At 37.6% G+C, this 22,139-nt stretch overlaps 1 protein-coding gene across 2 annotated transcripts in view; it reads right to left on the reverse strand.

Moving 5' to 3' along the window:
• LOC149838355 (uncharacterized) overlaps positions 1 to 22,139 on the reverse strand; it is an 85,855-nt gene that overhangs the window by 30,303 nt on the left and 33,413 nt on the right. For both annotated transcript variants that reach the window (XM_090006541.1, XM_090006542.1), the window contains exons 4-8: positions 10,632 to 10,783; positions 7,794 to 7,877; positions 7,635 to 7,697; positions 5,731 to 5,856; positions 5,426 to 5,641 (exon numbers count right to left, since the gene is read on the reverse strand). In XM_090006541.1, the coding sequence (XP_089862667.1) occupies positions 5,426 to 5,641; positions 5,731 to 5,856; positions 7,635 to 7,697; positions 7,794 to 7,877; positions 10,632 to 10,783 (641 nt within the window). The remainder of the gene's footprint in view (positions 1 to 5,425; positions 5,642 to 5,730; positions 5,857 to 7,634; positions 7,698 to 7,793; positions 7,878 to 10,631; positions 10,784 to 22,139) is intronic.

Consider the following 22,139-nt stretch of genomic DNA (forward strand, 5'->3'; position numbering starts at 1 on the left):
GTGTTTTACCCTTAAGAATACTAATACCAGGCGGAGCTTCCATGTAGACTTTTTCAACAAGACTCCAATTTAAGAAGAAATTTTTGACATCCATTTGAAATATATGTCATTTTTTGATAGAAGCCAAAGCAATTAAAGTTCTAACAGTGGTCATACGGGCCACAGGGGCAAAGGTTTCTTCGTAGTCAATGTCATACTCTTGAGCATAACTATTGGCTACGATTCGTGCCTTATATCTTTCTAGAGTCCCATCACTTTTGGTTTTGACTTTATAGACCCATCTACAACCTATAGATTTCTTTCCGAGAGGAAGGTCTTGAATGGACAAAGTGTTGGCCTTCTCTAATGCATCCAATTCTATTTTCATAGCTTCAACCCATTCTTCATGGTTTTTGGCTTCCGAATAGGAGGAAGGTTCAACAAATGATTGGATTAATGCAAGGGCTGCCCTATACGAGGGTGAAAAAGATTTGTAAGAGACATTTTTTGGGAGATCGAGAAATTCTAAAAGTCCTACGAGGGAGAACTTCAGAAAACCTTTCTAATGCACATAGTGGGTGTTGCTCTCCAACTCTTCGTCTTGAATATTGCAGACCAACATCACTACTGGTTTGGTCTTCGCCATCATTTTCAATAATAATAGGACTTTGATCATTGTCAAAGTTATATTCAAAATCCGCTTCATTGAATTTTGAAGTTAAATCGATTAAAAAGAATATTCAGTAATATCTTTGGATTTTTCACTTTCAAAAGAACTTTCTTTTTCTAGAAAAGACACATTTCTTGATACATATAATTTGTCATTTTGAAGATCATAGCACCTGTAGCCTTTTTTATTTTCAGCATATCCTAAAAAGGCACATGGGATTGCACGATGGGAGAATTTATCATTTTTGCTTGTAAATACAAAACATTTGCAACCAAAAACTCTTAATCTAGAGTAGTTTGGAGTTAAATGATAAAGTTTTTCAATTGGAAATATATTTTTTAATGAAGAAGATGGCATTCTATTGATGAGATAGGTGGCAGTCAGAGCGGCTTCAGCCGAAAAACCTTTTGAAACTTGACTTGCAATTAGCAAAGTCTGAGTGGTTTCCATAATGTGGCGATGCTTGCATTCCGCAAGACCATTTTGTTGAAGGGGTGTGTGGGCATGATCGTTGATGAGTAATGCCATATAGATTAAGATAGTTTTTAAATTCTCCAGACATAAATTCTCCCCCTAAATCGGTGCGAAAAATGAAAATATTATTTTGAAATTTATTTGTGACAATTTTATGAAATACTTGAAAGTGAGCAAAAACTTTGGATTTATGTTTAAGAAAATAAATCCAAGTGTGTCTAGAAAATTCATCAACAAAGATGACATAATACGCATAACCACCTTTAGAGATAACTGGTGTGGGTCCCTTAACGTCTGAATGTATTAACTCAAGAGATTTTGTAGAGACAAAGGTTCTACTAGAAAAAAGGTATTCTTTTCATTTTACCAAGAATGCAGTCTTTACAAGCAAAATTTTCAGATTTACAAAATTCTTCCAAACTTGGGAAGTATTGGTTTTTGACATATGAGGATGGCCAAGTCTTTCGTGTCATAATTTTGTTTCTAATTTCTGAACATTTAAACAAAATACATTCTTTGGTAGTTCCAAAAAGTCTATGTAATATAGTCCTCCTTCTCTATGGTCTTCCCTAATTAGCTTCCCTGACTGGCGATCCTGTATCGAGCAACCATCAGAAGAGAAGGATATATTACATCCATAATCAGAAATTTGTGAAACAGATAAAAGGTTCAAATTTAAATTTGAGATATATCTAACTTTTGGAATACAAAAAGTTTTGGATTTTTAAAAACTTTCAAAACATCCTATTCCTTTTATTTCAAGAGATGTTTCATCTATTGTAAAGACTTTTGATATACTTGAGTTATTTTTAAGACATTCGGATAAACATTTAGCATTTCGGGTTATATGAAATGAAGCACTAGAATCTAAGAGTCAAGGGAAGTTACCTGGACCGGATACAGATGCAATTGCCGCTCCAGTTAAGGCTTCAGTCAAAAAGGATACCCCTTTGAGAAGAGGTTGAAGAATCTCCATCAGTTGAGCCATGGAAACAGGTGCATCTTGATCTTTTGGCTTGGTTTCAATAGATGCTACCCTCTTTTCGTCTCTCCTTTTTAGCTTCGGACATTGAGGCATATAGTGCCCCGGTTCGTGACAGTGGTGACAAATAACTTTTCTTTTGTCAAACTCACCACTCAGTCTCCCAAAATGAGGTGGTCTATACGTGCGAGTATGATTCCCTGGTCTAGACACAACTAGAACTGAATCATCATAAACTTTTGGAGTACTCTTTCTAAGACGATTTTCCTCCATAGCTAGTTCTTCAATAGTATCCACAATAGTAGGGATTTTACCATGATGAAGTAGAACCGATGTGGTGGATTCAAATTTCGGCCTTAATCCATTCACAAATTGGTAAAAGTGTTCCATATCGAGTAGTTTTTTAACGAAGCTCGATATCTTCGGCGCAATGCCATTTTGGCTCAAGAATAGTCAACTCTTTCCAAAGTTCGAACAACTCATTATAATATTCACGAATAGTTTTGTCATCTTGAATTAATGTCCGAACTTTTTCTTGAAGTTTGCACACATGGGCAATATCTTTAAGTGAATACATATTTTTGAGGTATTCCCATGCCTTATCGGCATGTTCAAATTTAGCGAGGCTAGAACATTTTTTAATGTCCATGCTATTAATAAGCCATGACATTATCTTTGCATGCCCCATCCTCCACTCTTTCCATTTTTTTTCATAAGAGGCTATAGCCTTAGTCTTCTCCTCTTCCGTTAGAGGGACTTCTTTTATCACCCTCTTTTTTGGTGAGAGATAGTTTAGGTTCTGAATTGGAACCATCCACTATTCCCCATAAGCCTTTTCCCAATATGCGGTGCTTCGTAATTGAAGCCCACATCACATAATTAGTATCATTCAACTTCATGGGTATGATGGTGACCTTATCATGGACATCCATCATTTACAAGGGTGTGAAGAAGATAGTAAGGAGAAGAAGTAAAAAAAAGGAAGGGATACAATACAATGTTGTTGCTCAAGTCCTTTTCTCCAAATAGACCCTCTTGTAGTCGATAGAAGAATGATAAAACACTCTTTTGGCAAGTGATGAAACACTCTTTTGCAAGTGACGAAACACTTTTTGTAAGAACAAGGTAATAACACACCTTTACACAAGAGGCACAAAAATCGAGGCAGAAGTTTTTCAAGATCTAAGAGTTTCGTAGCTTTGATACCATGTAATGAAATGGTAGGCTCCACGAATGCACTTGAATCTACTCAAAAGGAAGTATCTAAAAGATACTTTAGACAAGACCCATAAAAGAGTATAAATGGAAAAGCATAAAAATAAATAACACTTTATTTATGAGAGCAAAATGCTTAAAAAGCATTTAGAGGACTGATTTACACAAGGCGATGCACCCCTATTTATACAAGAGTATTAAGGAGAGCTCATAAGGAGCTCTCCCTTTCTAGCTGTTGGAACTTCCACCAGCTAGAAGACCAAACTAGATGTATCAAGTTCTAATAGAACTAGATACCAAAAACAAAAAGAAAAATTACAAAAAAAGTAAAAAGTATAAATACAAAAATATATACTAATAATATTATTATATATGTGATGTTTACATTTCAACACCCTTTAGGGCAAAAACATATTTAAATAAAAAGAAATAAAAAACTATCTAACTACCCTATTCCTATTGCACTAACCGAGTTACATAATGTGAAATGATCAAAATGTCCCTCTTGGGCATTATATATATACATATATATATATATATATATATATATATATATATATTCTTTCATATTTAAGAATATATATATACATATTTTAACATATACATCAATCCTTAGAAATGTTGCTTATTTATGAAATTTACAAGATGTTGATAGGAATATGCTGAAAATATTTAATTCATAACCATTCCCTTGAATCTTCTGGAGGCGCATGTGTGTCTTTTTCCTTGTGTTTGGTCTGATTATTTTGTGTTTTAAATTTAAAAGGACTTTCTTTTTAGTGGTCTATGACTAGCAATTTTCTGACAACAATACGTCGATGGCATTTCTAAATATGAAAAAAAAAGCAATTCTAAACTTTATTAGAATAAAAGGAAACGGACAGGATTGAGGAGGAAACAGTTCGAATAGTTAACTACTCTCTCTCTCTCTCAACATATCCTTTTATTGATACAACACACACAAAAGATAGCCCTTTGCTGTTCCATTTCCTTGGTAACTGACCATCCAGTTTTTACTAACTCACACCTATCAAGCTAATTAGTCGCCTTTTGCCACTGGACTTTCCAATTGGATTCATCATAAAAGAGGGTTAAACTAAATAGGATATCGATGAGCTTTCTTCAGTTCAGAAAAGAAAAGGAAGAAACTGAACAGATGCTCTCTCTCTCTCAACACCAAAAAAAGTAAATAAATATCATAATAAAAAAGGCTCTTGAATTCATTTACTTTATTCTTATAGTGTTTTACGTGTGTTGCGTATGGCATTGTATTTTTCATTTTTGCCCGAGGCATGAAGCCAAACATTTCATTATGCATCAGCAAGCCCTGGTTCTTACTTTTGGTAAAGTAACAATATATGACAGCCATCTCCTGGATAGGCCGGTTTCCCACATATTACAAGCACCATTTAACTTATATCAAAATTTCAAGCAGAAACAGAACAGAAAAAATGCAACATGTAGAGAGTTTTTTTAAATAGATAATTAGATACATAATGACAAAAGTTTAAAAGTTCAATTTATCGCCTAGATTTTTCTCGCAAGATTTGGAAAATATTTTTTTTCCTCACATTTTTTTCGGGAAAATATCAGCTAAAAACAAATAAATTACATTTAAAATATATGGGAAAAAATAGAATCTCAACACTTTCCAAAGCTGGATCTTTTCAAAAATGTTTCCTACGCTTTATTAGTATTGAGAGAGAGCTGGGTAATGAACAGCCAAAATGATGTTATTCAACGCATTTAAATAAAATTTAAAGCAGTTAACATCTCCGTTTCTTGAAAATCTCATGATTCAAACGTAAAATATTGCGACAAAAATGCAGTACTTATGATTTAATGTAAATATTGTGATATTTTTGAAGTTGAAAACGGTGAGCTATTATATCATATTTTTTCACGATATTTTCAAAATATCACTGATATCTTTAGTCACTATGATTAGATGTAAACAGATTACTTCAGCAAAACGGACATATAATATAACATCCTATAACAGGTAGAAACAAACGCAACACAAGAGTGAAAATGCACAGTTTATGCCAGTAGAAGAATATAAAGTTATAAACTATATATTCTAAATTATTCCACCTGGTACCTACATGCAATGCAGCAGAAATGCCATTGTTACCCTCCTCGTCCTCCTCATCTGGGACAGAATCTCCATTCAGATCAAGCTCAGAAGATCTTTTCCATTCAGGTGTAGGAGGACATACAACTGACTCAGGCCTTCTTTCATGATAAAATGTGTACAGTGCATCAATATAGTCCTGTTTATATATTCCAGGGGGGCGTGCAGTGGAAAATATTTCCAGTGCCTGTACAAATCAGGCCAGTCAATTTACCATCAGGCATAGAAAACTTTCCAATATGAAAATCTCATAATAAACAGAGCACAAATGCGTACCTCACTGACAGAATAACCATAATACCGAACAAGAAAATGAATTATCATAAATCCAGTTCTGTTGTGCCCATGAGTGCAGTGGACCAATATATACTTTGATTTCTGTCGCTGGATAAATTGCATTACCTGAGAATAGTGACACACACAAAGTTCACAAGCAAAGCAAAAGCTAATGATATCAAGGTCATCCTGCAAATGAGACATGCACACATGTATAAACCATTGGAGAAGGTACCAAGGATGGGGATTTGAGGAAATGCGTTTGTGAAGGCGGGGTATCATGGGTTAGTATTATGAAAAGTGAAAGTCATTAAGGCACTGTTTGGAGACTGGCAGCTGGGATGGGAGTTTATGCATTTGGGAGAGGAAGTGAGACTGTCTCCCCTTTATATTTGCACTAAAGAGTGGATTTGGTAGCTACCACCTCCTAGGGGTGGTAGCTACCAATTCCAGGATTTGGCAGCTACCATTTTTCCAAAGGAATAAACTCTCTGAGACAACCAGTTTCCAAACAGAGCGTAAGAGCAGGAAAGTTAATGTGAAGTACAATTTGGCAATGTGGCAATTGAAATGAGAAGGGGAAACGATATTTTTAAGGCCATCATGACAAAAAGAGAGCATAGTGCTAGTCTCATCCAACCTAGCCATAATGTTAGACCATCTTCCATGCCTGTGCACCAGTCGTCGGTGGAGCAGTGATTCCAGACGGATTTCTTGATCGGGCTTGGCTCCCACTTTTCTTTATTGTCATATAACTTAGCATATAACTTCAGAAGAGTTTCCGTCCGTTTACTTTCTTCAGCTTTGTTATTTCAGTGAACGAGTTACAGTTTGTTTATGGCCTTTTCATTTCAGCTAATAATCTAATATCTAATAAATAATAAGTGAGGTTTCATGATTCTAAGTTCCAAGGGCTTTTAGATTAAAAATTTTGCCCGAATACCAGCACCAAAGAACTAGCATTGCCTGAATATTTGCCAAAAAGGCAAAAAAACAGCATTGGAGAATCAACATTTACTGAACAGATGGTATGAGAGTAGAACCCAGCTTTAAAACCCCACAAAAAAAAATCTTTCCCCCCTGGTTCCATCAGTCAATTTGACTATTGATCTACTGATGGTATTGAGAAAAGATCGCCTACTAATGTCATGGATTCTCACAGTTCCTGTTTATATTTACACAATTGCTTTGGCTAAGATTAGAAGCTGGAGATAAGTGGATTTCAACTTGAACCATTGACATCTGCCACAAAGTAGACAACCGCTTATCAAGCCACCCTCAACTGATTATACTGTAACTCTTTTCAAAGCAAAAAGTGTTGGGGTCTATGTCACATGGGTGCGGGTGCAGGTGCGGGTGCGGGTGCGGGGATTCGGCACTTCCAAAAAACCCGGGTGCGGGGGTGCGGCAGGGGCAAAAATGTAATATATATATATATAAAGGGGGTTGGGGAATAGGCAGGGTTTTTTTTTCAAATTTTGCAGCTGACAGACAGCTGCTGTCAGCAGCTGTGCTGACAGCTGCTGCTGCTGTTAGCAGCTGACAGACTAGCATAAAGTTTTTTTAAAAAAATTTCGAAGCCCATTTGGGCAAAAATTTTTTTTTTAAAAAAAATGGACATTAATGATCCTGGGTGCGGTCAACGCACCCAGGATCGAGTTGACCACACCCGGTGCGGCACCCGCACCCGCGTCGAGTCGCGTCGACGCGGGTGCGGCACCCTCCTAGCCGAATCCCTGTGACAGAGGTTGGGGTACCACTGAACCAGTCATCATCTTCGTCTGATTCTTTTCTCTATATTTTTACTCATTACTCCTTTTATATGCAAATCACAGACTCTTCACAATAGTCATTCATAAGAACAGGAAATGACCAATAGAATAAATAATTTGACAAAGAATTACCTCATAGCAGAAAATGTTCACAGATAGATTATCTGGCACTTCATCACGTCCCTTGCATGCAATCTACAAAAGAAATGGTAAAGAAAGCCAACATATGAACATAAGACAAGGCCTCAGTGATATGAAAGATACTTTATTGCACAAACGAGCAAATCTCACCTTGAAATGCTTTATTCCTTGTTTCTTCAAATCTATTGGTGAATAGTAGCGAGAAGTATTTGTCAGGTCAATAACCAACCCAAGCTGAGACATACAAAAGCAAGTAAACAACAAACAAATATAGAATGCAAAGTAAAAGCCCAGAACTATCCAAGCAAACAGAACCAGCTATGTCTTCCATTTCAAGACTAAGTGAATAATATAAAGAACAATGCATGTGTGATTGACAATGCAATGTCTAGATTAGAATCTTTGTGGTCATAATAAAGCTAAAATAATTGGAATTTATCCTACCTCCATAATATTGCATTCATATCGAGGTCAGAATCCTTATTATAATGAGAGAAGGCTAAAGTTAAACATTAGTTGAAACCATAGTTTGAAAATCCAGTTACTCGTCAAGTCATTTGGTCTCAACTCAACACTTGGCAAGTTGGCAGTCAATCACTATAGATTGACCTGAAATCTGACTCAAATCCAATATAGCACCTATAGGTATGTCTTAGTTGTCAAAAGTTGCTCTTAGGCTCCGCCTAGGCTGGCTAGGCGTAGGGCCACCGCCTACGCTTATGGGTCTAGGCGGTAGGGCCCTGTTTTTTTACCTAGGCAGCCTAGGTTATCCATACCTAAGCCACAGGGACATAGTCCAACGTCACTTTGGGTTGAGCTCAAAGTGAGCTCTCCCAACCTCATTCTCTTTGTATAAATAGGGTGAACCCCTCCATTGTAAAGATACTTTTGAATGCTTCTTAAGCATTTTTATTATCAATAAAGATTTATTTATTTATTGTTATGTTCTTCCTTTTATACCTCTTTATGGGTTTGCTTGAAGTGTCTTTATAGACATTCTTTTGGTGGATTCAAGTGCATTTGTGGAAGGCCACGATTTCATTACACATCTTAGTTGCCAAAAGTTGCTCTTAGGCTCCGCCTAGGCTGCCTAGGCGTAGGGCCACCGCCTAGGCTTATGGGTCTAGGCGGTAGGGCTCTGTTTTTTTACCTAGGCTGCCTAGGTTATCCATGCCAAAGCCACAGGGACATAGTTATAGGTTTTCTGTGTAATTATATATAATTATATATATTAACATATTATAAACATGTATTATAAATTTACAATATTCTGTGTTTATATTATATATATAATAATATATATAGATATGTGTGTACTTAATTCATATATAATTTATAAGCGTATGAGTTATCTATTTGACTGTTTTTATGTAATATAATTGCTTTGCAGTGTTTGACAACATGTTATTATTTGTCTATTGTTTATTGTTGATTGATTTTATGTTGTATACATGTTTGTTATTAATTTTAGTAGTTTGTTTATATATTTTGTATGTTTTTTAATTTTTTTATTTGGGGTACTGCCTAGCGCCTTTGACAACTAAGAGGTACATAAGCAATCTATGGAATACATTTAGGCTCTGTTTGGGAGCTGGCAGTTTGAGGTAGCTGGGGAAGGAAGTATGAAATCCACAATATTGTGGGTTTGGTACTTCCCACCTTCCTGTTTGGGAGCAACATCAAAATTCTGGATGTGCAAGTGTGGTATTTAGATGTGCAAATGTGTACATCACATGAAGAAATAAGTTTTACAGCATAGCATCTATCCATTGTCCTGAACTACCCAACATGCAAAATTTTACGTTTTTGAAACCTGCTTCTATTTCTAGACTAGGTGCAAGAAATGGCAGTTAAGATATAAATGAGTTTGAGCTCTCAACTTTGCAAGTGTTTATGCCTGCACTGGGCTCAGCTACAAACGAGATTCTTGCTGCTACTGAAATATGTTGAACTGATTATCAGAAAGGCTAACCGTGAGGATTTGGTTTTTCATGTTTTTCCATTGCTCATCTGAGCTTTTGATGATACTAATGTGTGCATACAAGAGGAAGTCTAATGCAAAGCTATTTTCCTTATAAAACAACTTGTTAGTCAGGTAATGGAATAAGCTAATCTACCTTGCACTCATGGGTTGCCTCTTAAAATTGCAGTTGTTGCAATGCTTGTAAATGCACTACTGTGCCTTGGGGATTTGGAGTCCCCTCATTGGACGAGCAGGTTTAGACATCTTGCAAGCACAGCAACAGCTATGCACAGCAGACAGTGGCTCTGCTTGAGATGTCCCTCATGACTATGCACAACAGACGGTAGCTCTGTTCCACTTTTGCTATGGGAGAGAGTGTGGCAGAGAGGGGGAAAGGAAAGAGGAAAGTCGTTAGGGTTACAAAGGCATCTAGTTGAAGTTATTAGGCAATTAAGAAGGCAGGTGAGAGGGTCATCGGAGACAGCCAGAGCACCATCAGAGGTGGGTATCAGGATAGACTTTGGAAATTACCACCTCCCTGTGGTGGTAGTCGAATCACAGATTTGGGATCCGTAAATGCACTCCAAACCCCCTCAAATGCCTATTTTCCATGCTCCCAAATGTAGAGTGACTGCTGTGAATTCCATGCTTCCACTCCGGCGTCCTCCAACGGTCGGCTCCCAAACAGAGCCTTATATGAATTGCTCCAATTGCAACTTCTCATATGGAATTCAAAGGGATTTGTCTCAGCCAAGGTCTATTAATTTTATTCTATACATATATAGAATTCTTTATAAAATAATGTATGTTATCCATTCCTTGATAAAACAGAAGGGCAAACTGATAAAAATTAGACACAAACAAGAAGAAACAAAGGGGTAATTCTACTTCATCAACAACCTTTAGGCCTACCTCCCTCACCACCACCCCCAACAAAAAAAGAAACCCCAGAAAAAAAAGGCTCAGCCAATACAGCAATCAAATACGAAATAAAACAAATACAAAACTCTCAAGAGCATACAGACCTCTCTTCCCGCAATTCTTTGTTGTTTAATCACTCTTGTAAAATTATATCTCTTGCCAGGCAGAACATACTCATTGAAAAACTCGCTGAGTGGAACCTTAGACGGGATAATATTATATACAGGTTTACCGCATGGAGGACAATCAGTCCACCCTGAAAAACAACCAAAAACATTAAATATTTATGACCAACAACAAGCAAACAACAATCAAACATAATAATAGTTAAAATTTGAAATAACAATATTTTCAAGATCATAACCATGCACCAAAAACAAAAGAAAAAGTTGAAAGAGTTAAATACTAAACAAGAATAAGATAGAATCAAAGAACACATACGCAAGTACACACACAAAACAGAGATACAAGTGTACCTAAACCATAGGTGTACACACACAGAGTTCTCCCATACTGCTCCGGAAGCACCTATACCTATCTAATAGAAAGAAACCCGGGTGTAGGTTCCATCTTCTCAATCAACCCTGGTAAATATATTCAACATGGTTTATTTGATAGGAATAAAGTCTTGGATCACGTTTTACGGACATAAAAATGGGATTTTTTAAATCATGAAATTTTGGCACATTGTAGGTTGCTGACTTTTGAAGATCTTAAAAAACTATATGCTTATCACAATCACATGATCCAAAATTTATTCGCTCTGAATAAATGCATGTAGATCGTATCTGTAGGGTTTTAATAGGCAAAAAAAATCAAGAATTATTAAAAAGTATAGTTTCTACTAGGTGGGTGAAGGTGAGCTCTCTCTCTCTCTCTCTCTCTCTCTCTCTCTCTCTCTCTCTCTCTCTCTCTCTCTCTCTCTCTCTCTCTCTCTCACACACACACACACACACATATATATTCATGCAAATAGAAACACACACAGTTTGTGTGCATGTACGCAAATGTGTGTGTGTACACAGATAATAATCATCATCATCTATCACCTCACCAGAAATAAGGGGAAAAAATGGTTGTAAGATCATTGTATGAGAAAGCACATTCACAATCTTCAAGATTCCTTATACAGATAGCTCATCACATATTGTTGGGAAACCAACAGGCCCTCTGCCCTCGTGAAACAATTTTGGTCTCTTGCTACTCTATAGAATGGGAAAGCAAATACCATGACCACACCTTTCATTCTTTGCAAAACTGCAACAGACCTATTCCAGATTGGCTTCAGTAAAGCTTTAAAATCATCCAACACCCAGCTTGTTCATACTTCTGCAACCTTTGAAGGAGGATTAACCTACTATATGATCTTGATCAAGATTTTTCTAGATAAAGTTGGGTGTAATTCTTAAAATACAAGTCAGAATTCTTTTTCTTCACAAAATTACAGAGTCTTGATAGATATTATTTATCAAAGATCATGTCTGAATACTCCCAACAAAAGATCAAGATAGATATTATTGAAATTGCCTCTATCCATCTGCTAACCATGTTTGCACTACGCAGTTCTTGGCAGAGGCAGTCTTGACAATGAGTTACCTCATCAATAGAATGGCATCTACACCTATTGGGGACATAAACCCACTCGAGAAAATGTTCAAGGTAAAATCTTATCACTCTAGATTATGTATCCTTGGTTGCTTATGCTATGTTTGCTTTCAACACAAAGATCTTTAAAAAAAACAAAAGATGTAGATCACTGAAGCTCACCCTCTGAAAATAGCTTAATTCAATACTCAAGAAGGCCATAAGATCAAAATTTGTTAACTCTAGATGTGTATGTAGTGAATGATACTCCTGATACACAAGAAAATAATGTTGAATCTTGTGAAAATAATTATGATTCTTAAGCTAATGTGCATAACTCAAGTAGAATATATGTTCCTCCTAGTTGGTTTGGGCCAAAAGAATCTTTTACTCCTAAGCATAAACCCTATCATGTTTATGCCATATTAGGATGCTAAGGATCACTTCGAATAGAAAAAAGACATATCATCTAATCTGAAAGCTTTACAAAAGGCAAAAACTTGGGAAATTCATCTTCTTCCATGTAGAAAGAAGACAATTGGATGCACGTGGGTATCTAAGGTTAAGATCAAGAGCACTGTGATATGAGAGTGGATACAAAGTTCACTTGTAACTAGGGGTGGCAATCGGGTCAGGTCAGCGGGTCAGCATACCTCAACACGAACCCGACCCGTTTATTAAACGGGTCAGCTGTGGCAAACACGAACCCGACCCATTTATTAAACGGGTAACCCGACACGACACGGTTAACCCGTTTAATAAACGGGTCGGGTTGGGTAAACGGGTTGGCGGGTTAGCAGGCGGGTTGGCGGGTCGGATTCGGGTAAACGGGTTGGCGTGTGGGTTGGTGGGTCGGGTTCGGGTAAACGGGTTGACCCACCCGCCTAACCCGTTTATTAAACGGGTCAGCCGGGTTGGCAGGTTGGCATACCCCTAAAACGAACCCGACCCATTTAATAAACGGGTTAGGCGGGTCGACCCGTTTACGACACGAACCCGTTTAAGCCAAACCCGAACCCGGCTAAGAAGCAGGTTGGTGGGCCGGGTTGGCAGGTCGGGTCAGATTTTGCCACCCCTACTTGTAACAAAGGGATTTGTTGAACCGTATGGTATAGACCATGAAGAAACCTTGTAAGAACCATAGTCACAAATCTCCTTCTCAGAATATTCTCAACGAAGGCATATCTCGGGAGATTTTCAGAAAATGAATCCCTCGGGAAAATCTTGGTAAAATGAAAAATTAAAAATTAAAAGTATATATTGAGAGAGAGAGAGGTTGGTTAGATAGAAAGTGGTTGGTTTAAGCCAAAGCAAGGGCATTACGTGCATTGGGGCGTTTAATTGTGTCATAGCACATTACCACTTCAATAGGGACTAATTAGGATAGTCCCATATCGAAGGAAGTGGTGGACGGAGTACCCTCCTCATCTTATAAAAAGGAGGGCACCTCCTTCTTTTCGCTCGTACAAGTCTGCCCCATGGGCATGCTACATGCTAGCATTGAATGTTGTATAGCATTTAATGCTGGGAAAGCAGGCAGCATAGGATGCTTTAGAGCATTTCACGCTTGCCTGCCATGTGAAGAAATAATATCTTGTGTTAGTTATCGTGCTTAATTCGCGAGATATTCAAATTAAGCGATATTTTAAATATATCACGTTTTAATCAGGAAAATCCCAGTTTTTTATTATGTTGTGGTTTTTCCCGAGAAATTGAATATCCTGCCAATATTTGTGACGATGGTAAGAAATTGTATTGCATTGTGCTCTTCATGTCAATTAAATCTTAAAAAAGCTTTCTTGACTAGGGATTTGAAAATGTAGATAGATCCTCCATCAAGTTTGAATGTCCCTAATGGACATGTATGACATTTACACAAAGCTTTGTATTGATTAAAACATGTGCCTTGGTGATACCATGCTAGAGGTCAGTTTTAAATCATGGCATACTAACACAAATTATACAATGTAGGTATTCTTATACTTCTATTGTACATTGATGACACGATTATCAAGTGATAAAAAGATTATTGAGAATGTAAGGAAGCAACTTCAAATTTAATTTGAGATGACTGATCTTGATCTTCTTCATTATTTCTTGGGCATAGAAATCACCTTCTCATCTCATGGCTATTTTTTTCTCATAGATGAAGTTTACGTTGATATTATTTCTCGATCTAACACATCGGATGATAAACATGTAGACACTTTAGAAGTTGTAAATGAACCAACCCAAAAAATTTTGTTACAAAATATTTCAAATTATGCAAATTGGGCCTAGATCCACATTTCGGATCTAGGACCCATAAAGGGGTATTTACGCTTAAATATTTGCGTTATACTAAAATAATATTAATATTAGTAATAAAATAGAAATATACATAAATATATATATATTGAGCGAATTCGAGGATCCACAGTTGGATCCACTTGGATCCAACTTGCGGATCCATATTGATGGGGGTTAAAGAATAATGTTAATTTTAAATTTAAAAGATAATTAATATTAATAAAAAAAAAGAGAAATTTTGGAACAAGGGGGTCGGACCCACAGTTGGATCCACCCGGATCCAACTAAGGATCCGTTATTATTGACGAACCGGGTCCATTTTAATAATGGACCCAGCGTCGCGGGTCACAGGCTCGGACCCGAACCCGACCCTCTTGATTTTAAAAGGGGGAAAGTTAGGTTTTATTAAGGCAACCCGATAAGGGTTGCCCGATATCTTTAGCAGACGTTAGGGTTCTGAGAGAACCCTAACCCCGATCGCAAAATCAAGAAAGGGTCAGGGGGGGTTACGCAGGGCGTAACCGACCCCGTGCCTCTCGGCATGAGGGGAGGAGGTTAGCCGATTAAGGGGGAGTGGAGAGAGGGTTCTTGCCCTCTTCACTCGGTCTCTCTCTCTCTTTTGGTGCGCACGCTGGAGGAAGGAGCCATCAGCAGCAGAGCTTCGGCCATCTGCAACCTTCAAGGGCTTCTCGAGCGCCCTCTGTCACGGCAGCAGCGTGGAGCGACACCAGCAGCTCGGCCTTCGCGTCCCCAGCCTTCTATCGTCGGGGAAAGCTTCAAAAAGGTACGGGTCTTCTTGGAAACAGGGTGATGGATCGAATAGGGATTCGATTACGTGCGTGTGGTTTCGAGAGGAGAAAATCTCGGGGGTTTTGAGTAGTAACGACACCCGATTTGGGGGTTTAGCTGACAACCCCATTTCGGAACCCTAGTTATGGTTGGGGTTTCTGTGCCTAACCCTAAAACCGAAAACACATCCAACCCAATTTGATTTGGGGATTTTCTTGCCAAATCCTACCCTGCAGAATCCCTAAATCACATCGATTTGGGATTCGACTGTGGTATCGGATAGCCCCAGTGGTGGGGTTTCCGATTTCCTGAAATGGACAACCCCAGATTTGGGGGTTTCAGTCGGCATGAATAAAGGAGGGGGAGGAGGTTATGAGGGTTGACGGAAATCCTAATCAATCGGATTTGGGGGATTCGACTGCCATGATCAAAATAAAATAAAATTGATTTTGGGGGGTTTTCGATCTTGGAACCGATAACCCGAATCTAGGTTGTTCTAAATTCTGTTTAGGTATACAACTTAGGGCATGGGGTTTCGTTATCATTGAATGTGCATAGGGAGAGTCATGTATAACCTGACTTGGGTAGGTTACACGATGTGCATTATGTGCATCATATAAATCGTTATGAAGTTTCTTTTAGACAAATCTTTTTATGCTATTGGATTAAAAAGTTCATATGTCTTTAGGAGGTAGAACAGCCTGCGTAATTTGGTTTTGTTATTAGTGATTAATGAATTGTTGGTTTTATGGAAATGTTCATATTAAGCCCTGTACATTGATGTGGTAGGTTGCTGAATATCATTCCTTCATATTTTGATAAGTATGATAATGTACTGCTATACTTGCTGCTGAATACTCAAATTTGAAATCATAACACCCAGACTTATGAAAGGTTGCATGATATAACTGAAATTGAGTATTAGAATGAGAATCTAAAACTGAATGTTGGAATGCCATTACACAGCTCAACGTGTGTTCGGTTTAAGACTTAAAACTGTGTATATGGGCCTGCGTATTTTGCCTTGTATTCTTGTACTGAAATTTCACTGGACTGATAGTTAGTCCTGTTAAAATATATGTAATTCATATATATATATATATATATATATATATATATATATATATATATATATATATTTTTTTTTTTTATTTATATATATATATATATAATACCCGATAGGGGTATTTCTGTCATTTCACAAGTACCCGATAGGGGTACTTGTTTTTCTTAGTTTATTTTTCTCTTTATTTTTTGTAAAATGTATTTTTTATTTTTTGTTTTTTGCTCACTAAAAAGGGGCCCCACCATGTAGTCGATGGGGCCTCCAACGGTCACATTAGTCACCGTTGGGGGCTCCCAACGACTACATGGGGAGCCCCCTAGGTGGCTCTCCTTTTAAGGCCTCTTGGCCCTCTCCCTCTCCTTCTCTTGTGTATAAATAGGGGTGCTCCCCTCTTGTATTACTTACTCTTGAGAGCTCTCTCTCTTTCAATAAGAGGCATTTATATTTTTATGTTGTGTTGTCTCTTGTGGGTTTGGGTATTAGCCCCTCTTTATTTGTTCATTAGTAGATGTTGTAAGTGCTTAGTGCACTCTTTGCTTTTCCGCATATTTCATTACATGGTATCAGAGCCTTGTGTATGCTCTTCTTTTTAATATAGCTAGTGGTGTAGCTATATTTGTTTTTTTTGTTTCTCTCTCCTTGATATTCTCTTGTAAGTGGTTGTTATGGAAGGAGAACAAAAGATTGATCTCTCCTTCAAGCTCAATGGTTCCAACTACATGATGTGGGCCGCCGCCATGGAAAACAACCTCAAAGGGAAAAAGCTTTGGGGATACGTTATGGGCACCATTCCGGAACCACAACTCCAACTAACTAAGATGGAAGGCGATCAAGAAAAAGCTCTTGAAGGAGATGCCCGCATAAAGGCCATTGAAGATCACCAATCTAAAATAGAAGATTGGGAGAGTAAGCATGCCAAGATTCTTGCTTGGTTCATGAATAATGTGGAGCTCAAGATTTGCGCCAACATTGCCAAATTTAGGATGGCAAATGAAGCATGGTTCTTCATGAAAGGTATGTTTACACAAAAAGACCTTGCTCGTCAATTCTTTCTTCAAGAAAAAATCCGGACTATCAAGCAAGGAGAAATGAGTGTTAGGGATTACTTTAGCACTCTTGGCCCTCTATGGGATGAGCTATCCTTACTAGAACCAAAATGGGTTTCTAGTATAGATGTGGAATTAAGGAGAGAACAAATGGAAAAAGAACACTTTTTCCAATTTTTACATGGGCTTAGGCCCGAATATGAACAAGTGAGATCCTCCCTCCTACATAGATCAAAGCCTCTTCCCTTGGAAGATGCCATAGCCGAAATATGCCAAGAAGAAACCCGTCTTGGCATGATTAAAGGAGGAAATGATGTCTTGGCCGTATCCAAACCCGGCAACCATATGAAAACCTACAAACCTCCACATTTTGGAAGACAAAATAACTATAATGGCAACTATAGAAAAGCCATTTGCCATCATTGTCAAGAACCGGGTCATATAAGACCTAATTGCCCTAAGTTGAATGAAGCACCAAAAAATAAAGTTGCTTCCGTTGAAGAAGCTACTCAAAAGAAAGAGGAAGCAATCAAAGGAACGGACTCTTTTTCTCTTGCTCAACTATCGGAGGCACTACAAACTCTACTCAAGATTCCATCAACTTCGGGTGCCGCCGTAGCTTCCTCCTCTCCTCCAGGTATGTCGTCTTGGATCCTTGACTCTGGAGCTTCCTTTCATATGACCCCCCTTGAAAATGAGCTTTCCGATTTATGTAATAACTTTAAAAACTCCTATGTTTCAACTGCCGATGGTACATCTTTACAAGTTAAAAGTCTTGGAACCTTAAACTTTTCAAAAGACTTCTTTGTGCCAAACGTGAGAGTTGTACCTCAACTTAATTTAAATCTCCTCTCTGTTGCTCAAATATGCGATCATGGATGTAAAATCTCCTTCTCAACTAAGGATTGCTCTATACAGGATCTCCGGTCCAGGAAGCTGATTGGGCAAGGCCATAGAAGGGGAGATCTCTATTACATGAGCAACTTGAAACTCCCCATGAACTCTTTTTGTAACCATGTCTAAGATAAAAATATTGATATTTGACATCAAAGACTTGGACATCCAAGTTTCTCAAAAATGTACTCCTTTCCATTTGGAAAGAAATTTTGTAATGAGAAACATTTTGTTTGCAAGAATTGTATTTTTGGCAAAATGAAATCTACTCCTTTACCAAACCGGACTTTTGTATCCAAAAGACCTTTTGAGTTAGTCCATTCGGACGTTTGGGGCCCTTCCCCCGTCATGTCTAAAGGAGGGTACTCCTATTATGTCACTTTCATCGATGACTATACTAGGTATGTATGGATCTACTTTCTCAATTTAAAATCTGAAGTCTTTGAGTTTTTTAAAAAAATTCATATGATAGTAAAAAATCAATTTTCAAGTAATATCTCTACTCTTAGATCCGATTCGGGTGGAGAATATTTATCAAATGAATTTCAAAACTATTTAGAAGTAAATGGGATTTGTCATCAAAGATCGTGTCCTAAGACTCCTCAACAAAACGGCTTGGCCGAAAGAAAGCATAGACATATCATGGAAACCACTAGGACACTCCTTATTTCCAAAGAAATTCCAAAGAATTTTTGGGCCGAAGCGGCCTTAACCTCAACTTATTTAATAAATAGAATGATATCTTCATCCTTACAAAATACATCTCCATACGAAAAACTATTTGAAAGAACACCTGACTTCAATAGATTAAGAGTGTTTGGATGTAAATGTTTTGTCCTTACTCATAAACGGGACAAATTATCTCCTAAAGCTATTGAATGTGTCTTCTTGGGTTATGGAGAAAATCAAAAGGGTTTTAGATGTTTTGACTTGAAAAATAACAAACTCTATGTATCCAAAGATGTAACATTTTTGGAAAATGAAAATGGTTTTGTGAAAACTAAAGATATTGACGAAAGTGAATATACTTTTTTATTTGATCTTCTATCTCAAGAAGATGAGACTCCTCAAGAAGAGGAAATCTCTAATGAGTCTTTGAATGACCTAGAGGAAATCCCTCTTGATAATGTTGTAGATGAGAATAATAGACCAATCCAAACATATGTTAGGCGTGGTCAACAAACTCAGATAAGTGCCTTAGAAAAATACTCTCAAGGATCCGACATTGAAGAAACATCTTTAAGGAGATCCAGTCGGATCTCCAATCCTCCAAATAGGTTTGTTTCCTATGAGTCCCTAACTCCTAGATATAGAGCATGTCTAATTGCATTACATTCATTTCATGAACCTTCACACTATAATGAGGCCAAAAATATTTCCCAATGGGTTGAAGCCATGAACTTAGAGCTTAGTGCCCTTGAAAAAGCAAAAACTTGGGAAATAACTTCGTTACCCACTGGAAAGAAATCAATAGGATGCAGATGGGTCTTCAAAATTAAAACCAAGAGTGATGGTTTATTAGAACGTTATAAAGCACAATTAGTAGCTAAAGGATATGCTCAGGAATATGGTATAGATTATGAAGAAACCTTCGCACCTGTTGCTAGAATGACTAGTGTTAGGACTCTTATTGCTATTGCGTCTGTAAAGAAATAGCCTATCTATCAACTTGATGTTAAGAATGCATTTCTAAATGGCGAATTAAATGAAGAAGTTTACATGGATCCCCCACCAGGAGTATGTATTGGTAAAAATAAAATTCTTAAACTTAAAAAGGCATTATATGGTTTAAAACAAGCTCCAAAGGCTTGGCATGATAGATTTAGTAATGTAATGACAAGTTTAAATTTTCGTTCATGTTGTACTGACACTGCTTTGTTTGTGAAAAGTGCAGGGTCTTCTGTAGTTATTTTACTACTTTATGTTGATGATATGATCATCACAGGAAGTGATGAGCAAGGCATTAATGATATTAAAAAGGTTTTGAAAGAAAATTTTGATATGTCTGACCTTGGTTTCTTAAGATATTTTTTAAGAATTGAAGTGGCGTACTCTCCTCGAGGGTACATTCTCTCTCAGATGAAACTTGCTGCTGACATCTATTCCAAATCGGGTATCTCCGATGACAAGAAGACAGAAACCCCAGAAGTCATCAATGCAAAATTAAGGTTGGAAGATGGAACACCTCTCGAGGATCCTACTCCCTACCGGCAACTTGTTGGGTCTCTAACCTACCTATCCATCACACGGCCAGACATTGCTCATGTCGTCCACTCTGTCAGTCAGTTTCAACATGCACCTACAACCGTGCACATGAGTGCAGTCTTAAGGATTGTCAGATATATCAAAAATACCATAACTAAGGGAGTTTTTCTTTCTTCTGCCTCGTCACTTGATTTAATTGCTTATACTGATGCAGATTGGGGAGGAAATCCCAATGACCGTGTCTCAACTACCGGTTTTTGTGTTTTCTTAGGTGACTCTATGATTTCGTGGAGATGCAAGAAGCAACACAAAGTATCATTATCCTCGACGGAAGCAGAATATCGTGCTATGGCCACTACAACCATGGAACTTGTGTGGCTAAGAAGCCTCCTCAGTGATATGGGCATTGTCATCTCTACTCCTTCGAAGATGTGTTGTGACAACAAAAGCGCAATCTATATTGCAAGCAATCACACCTTTCATGAGCGTACTAAACATATTGAGATGGACTGCCATTACGTTCGGGATGAATACCTAAGAGGAACTATAGCACTACCTTACGTCACATCAGAGTACCAGTTGGCGGACTTCTTCACTAAGGCTCTTGCGGCTCCTCGGTTTTTGTTTCTCCTTAACAAGCTTTCGGTTATATCCCCGTAAAGCTTGAGGGAGGGTGTTAAAATATATGTAATTCATATATATATTTATATTTATATATATAATACCCGATAGGGGTATTTCTGTCATTTCACAAGTACCCGACAGGGGTACTTGTTTTTCTTAGTTTATTTTTCTCTTTATTTTTTGTAAAATGTATTTTTTATTTTTTGTTTTTTGCTCACTAAAAAGGGGCCCCACCATGTAGTCGATGGGGCCTCCAACGGTCACATTAGTGACCGTTGGGGGCTCCCAACGACTACATGGGGAGCCCCCTAGGTGGCTCTCCTTTTAAGGCCTCTTGGCCCTCTCCTTCTCTTGTGTATAAATAGGGATGCTCCCCTCTTGTATTACTTACTCTTGAGAGCTCTCTCTCTTTCAATAAGAGGCATTTATATTTTTATGTTGTGTTGTCTCTTGTGGGTTTGGGTATTAGCCCCTCTTTGTTTGTTCATTAGTAGATGTTGTAAGTGCTTAGTGCACTCTTTGCTTTTCCGCATATTTCATTACAAGTCCGTGACCTGTCAGAATGGAGTTTTCACTTGAGTTGAGCTGGAAATCATATTGTTCTTTCACACTCTTGCTTCCTTTATTCTTTTTACCTGCGCTTGATTATTACTAAACTAATGTCTTCATGGCATAGTTATACCAGAAAGGAATCTGTAACCTGTTTCATGTGAAGAATGATTTGTTTTGCTCTTGTTGTTTTCATTTGGGGTTATCAAGCCTCAGAAATCTATTTCAAATTTTGTCTTGCAATGTCATATTGTGATGTGCCAAATAGGAGGACAGAATTATTTGGTACACATAGCCGACCTCCACTCTTTTGTACAGTTCCCCATTCATATTCGGTAAACTGGGCACAATTGTTATCATTAGAGAATGGGTTCATTAGTATTTTTCTGTTAGGCAATCTATTGACATTAAATGAATAAAATGAAGCATGACTAACTAGTTATACTTGTTAGTAATCATTAATGGGTCAGTTGAATATCCTGGTGTATGTTAAATTTTGGTTTAGACATGTTGCATGTGTGTTAAATCCACAAGGGCTGGTTTATGTTAAATTTTGGTTTAGGCAT

The sequence above is a fragment of the Nuphar pumila genome, chromosome 5 (genome assembly GCF_984573655.1).
Source record: "Nuphar pumila chromosome 5, dmNupPumi1.hap1.1, whole genome shotgun sequence".
NCBI classification, from domain to species: domain Eukaryota; kingdom Viridiplantae; phylum Streptophyta; class Magnoliopsida; order Nymphaeales; family Nymphaeaceae; genus Nuphar; species Nuphar pumila.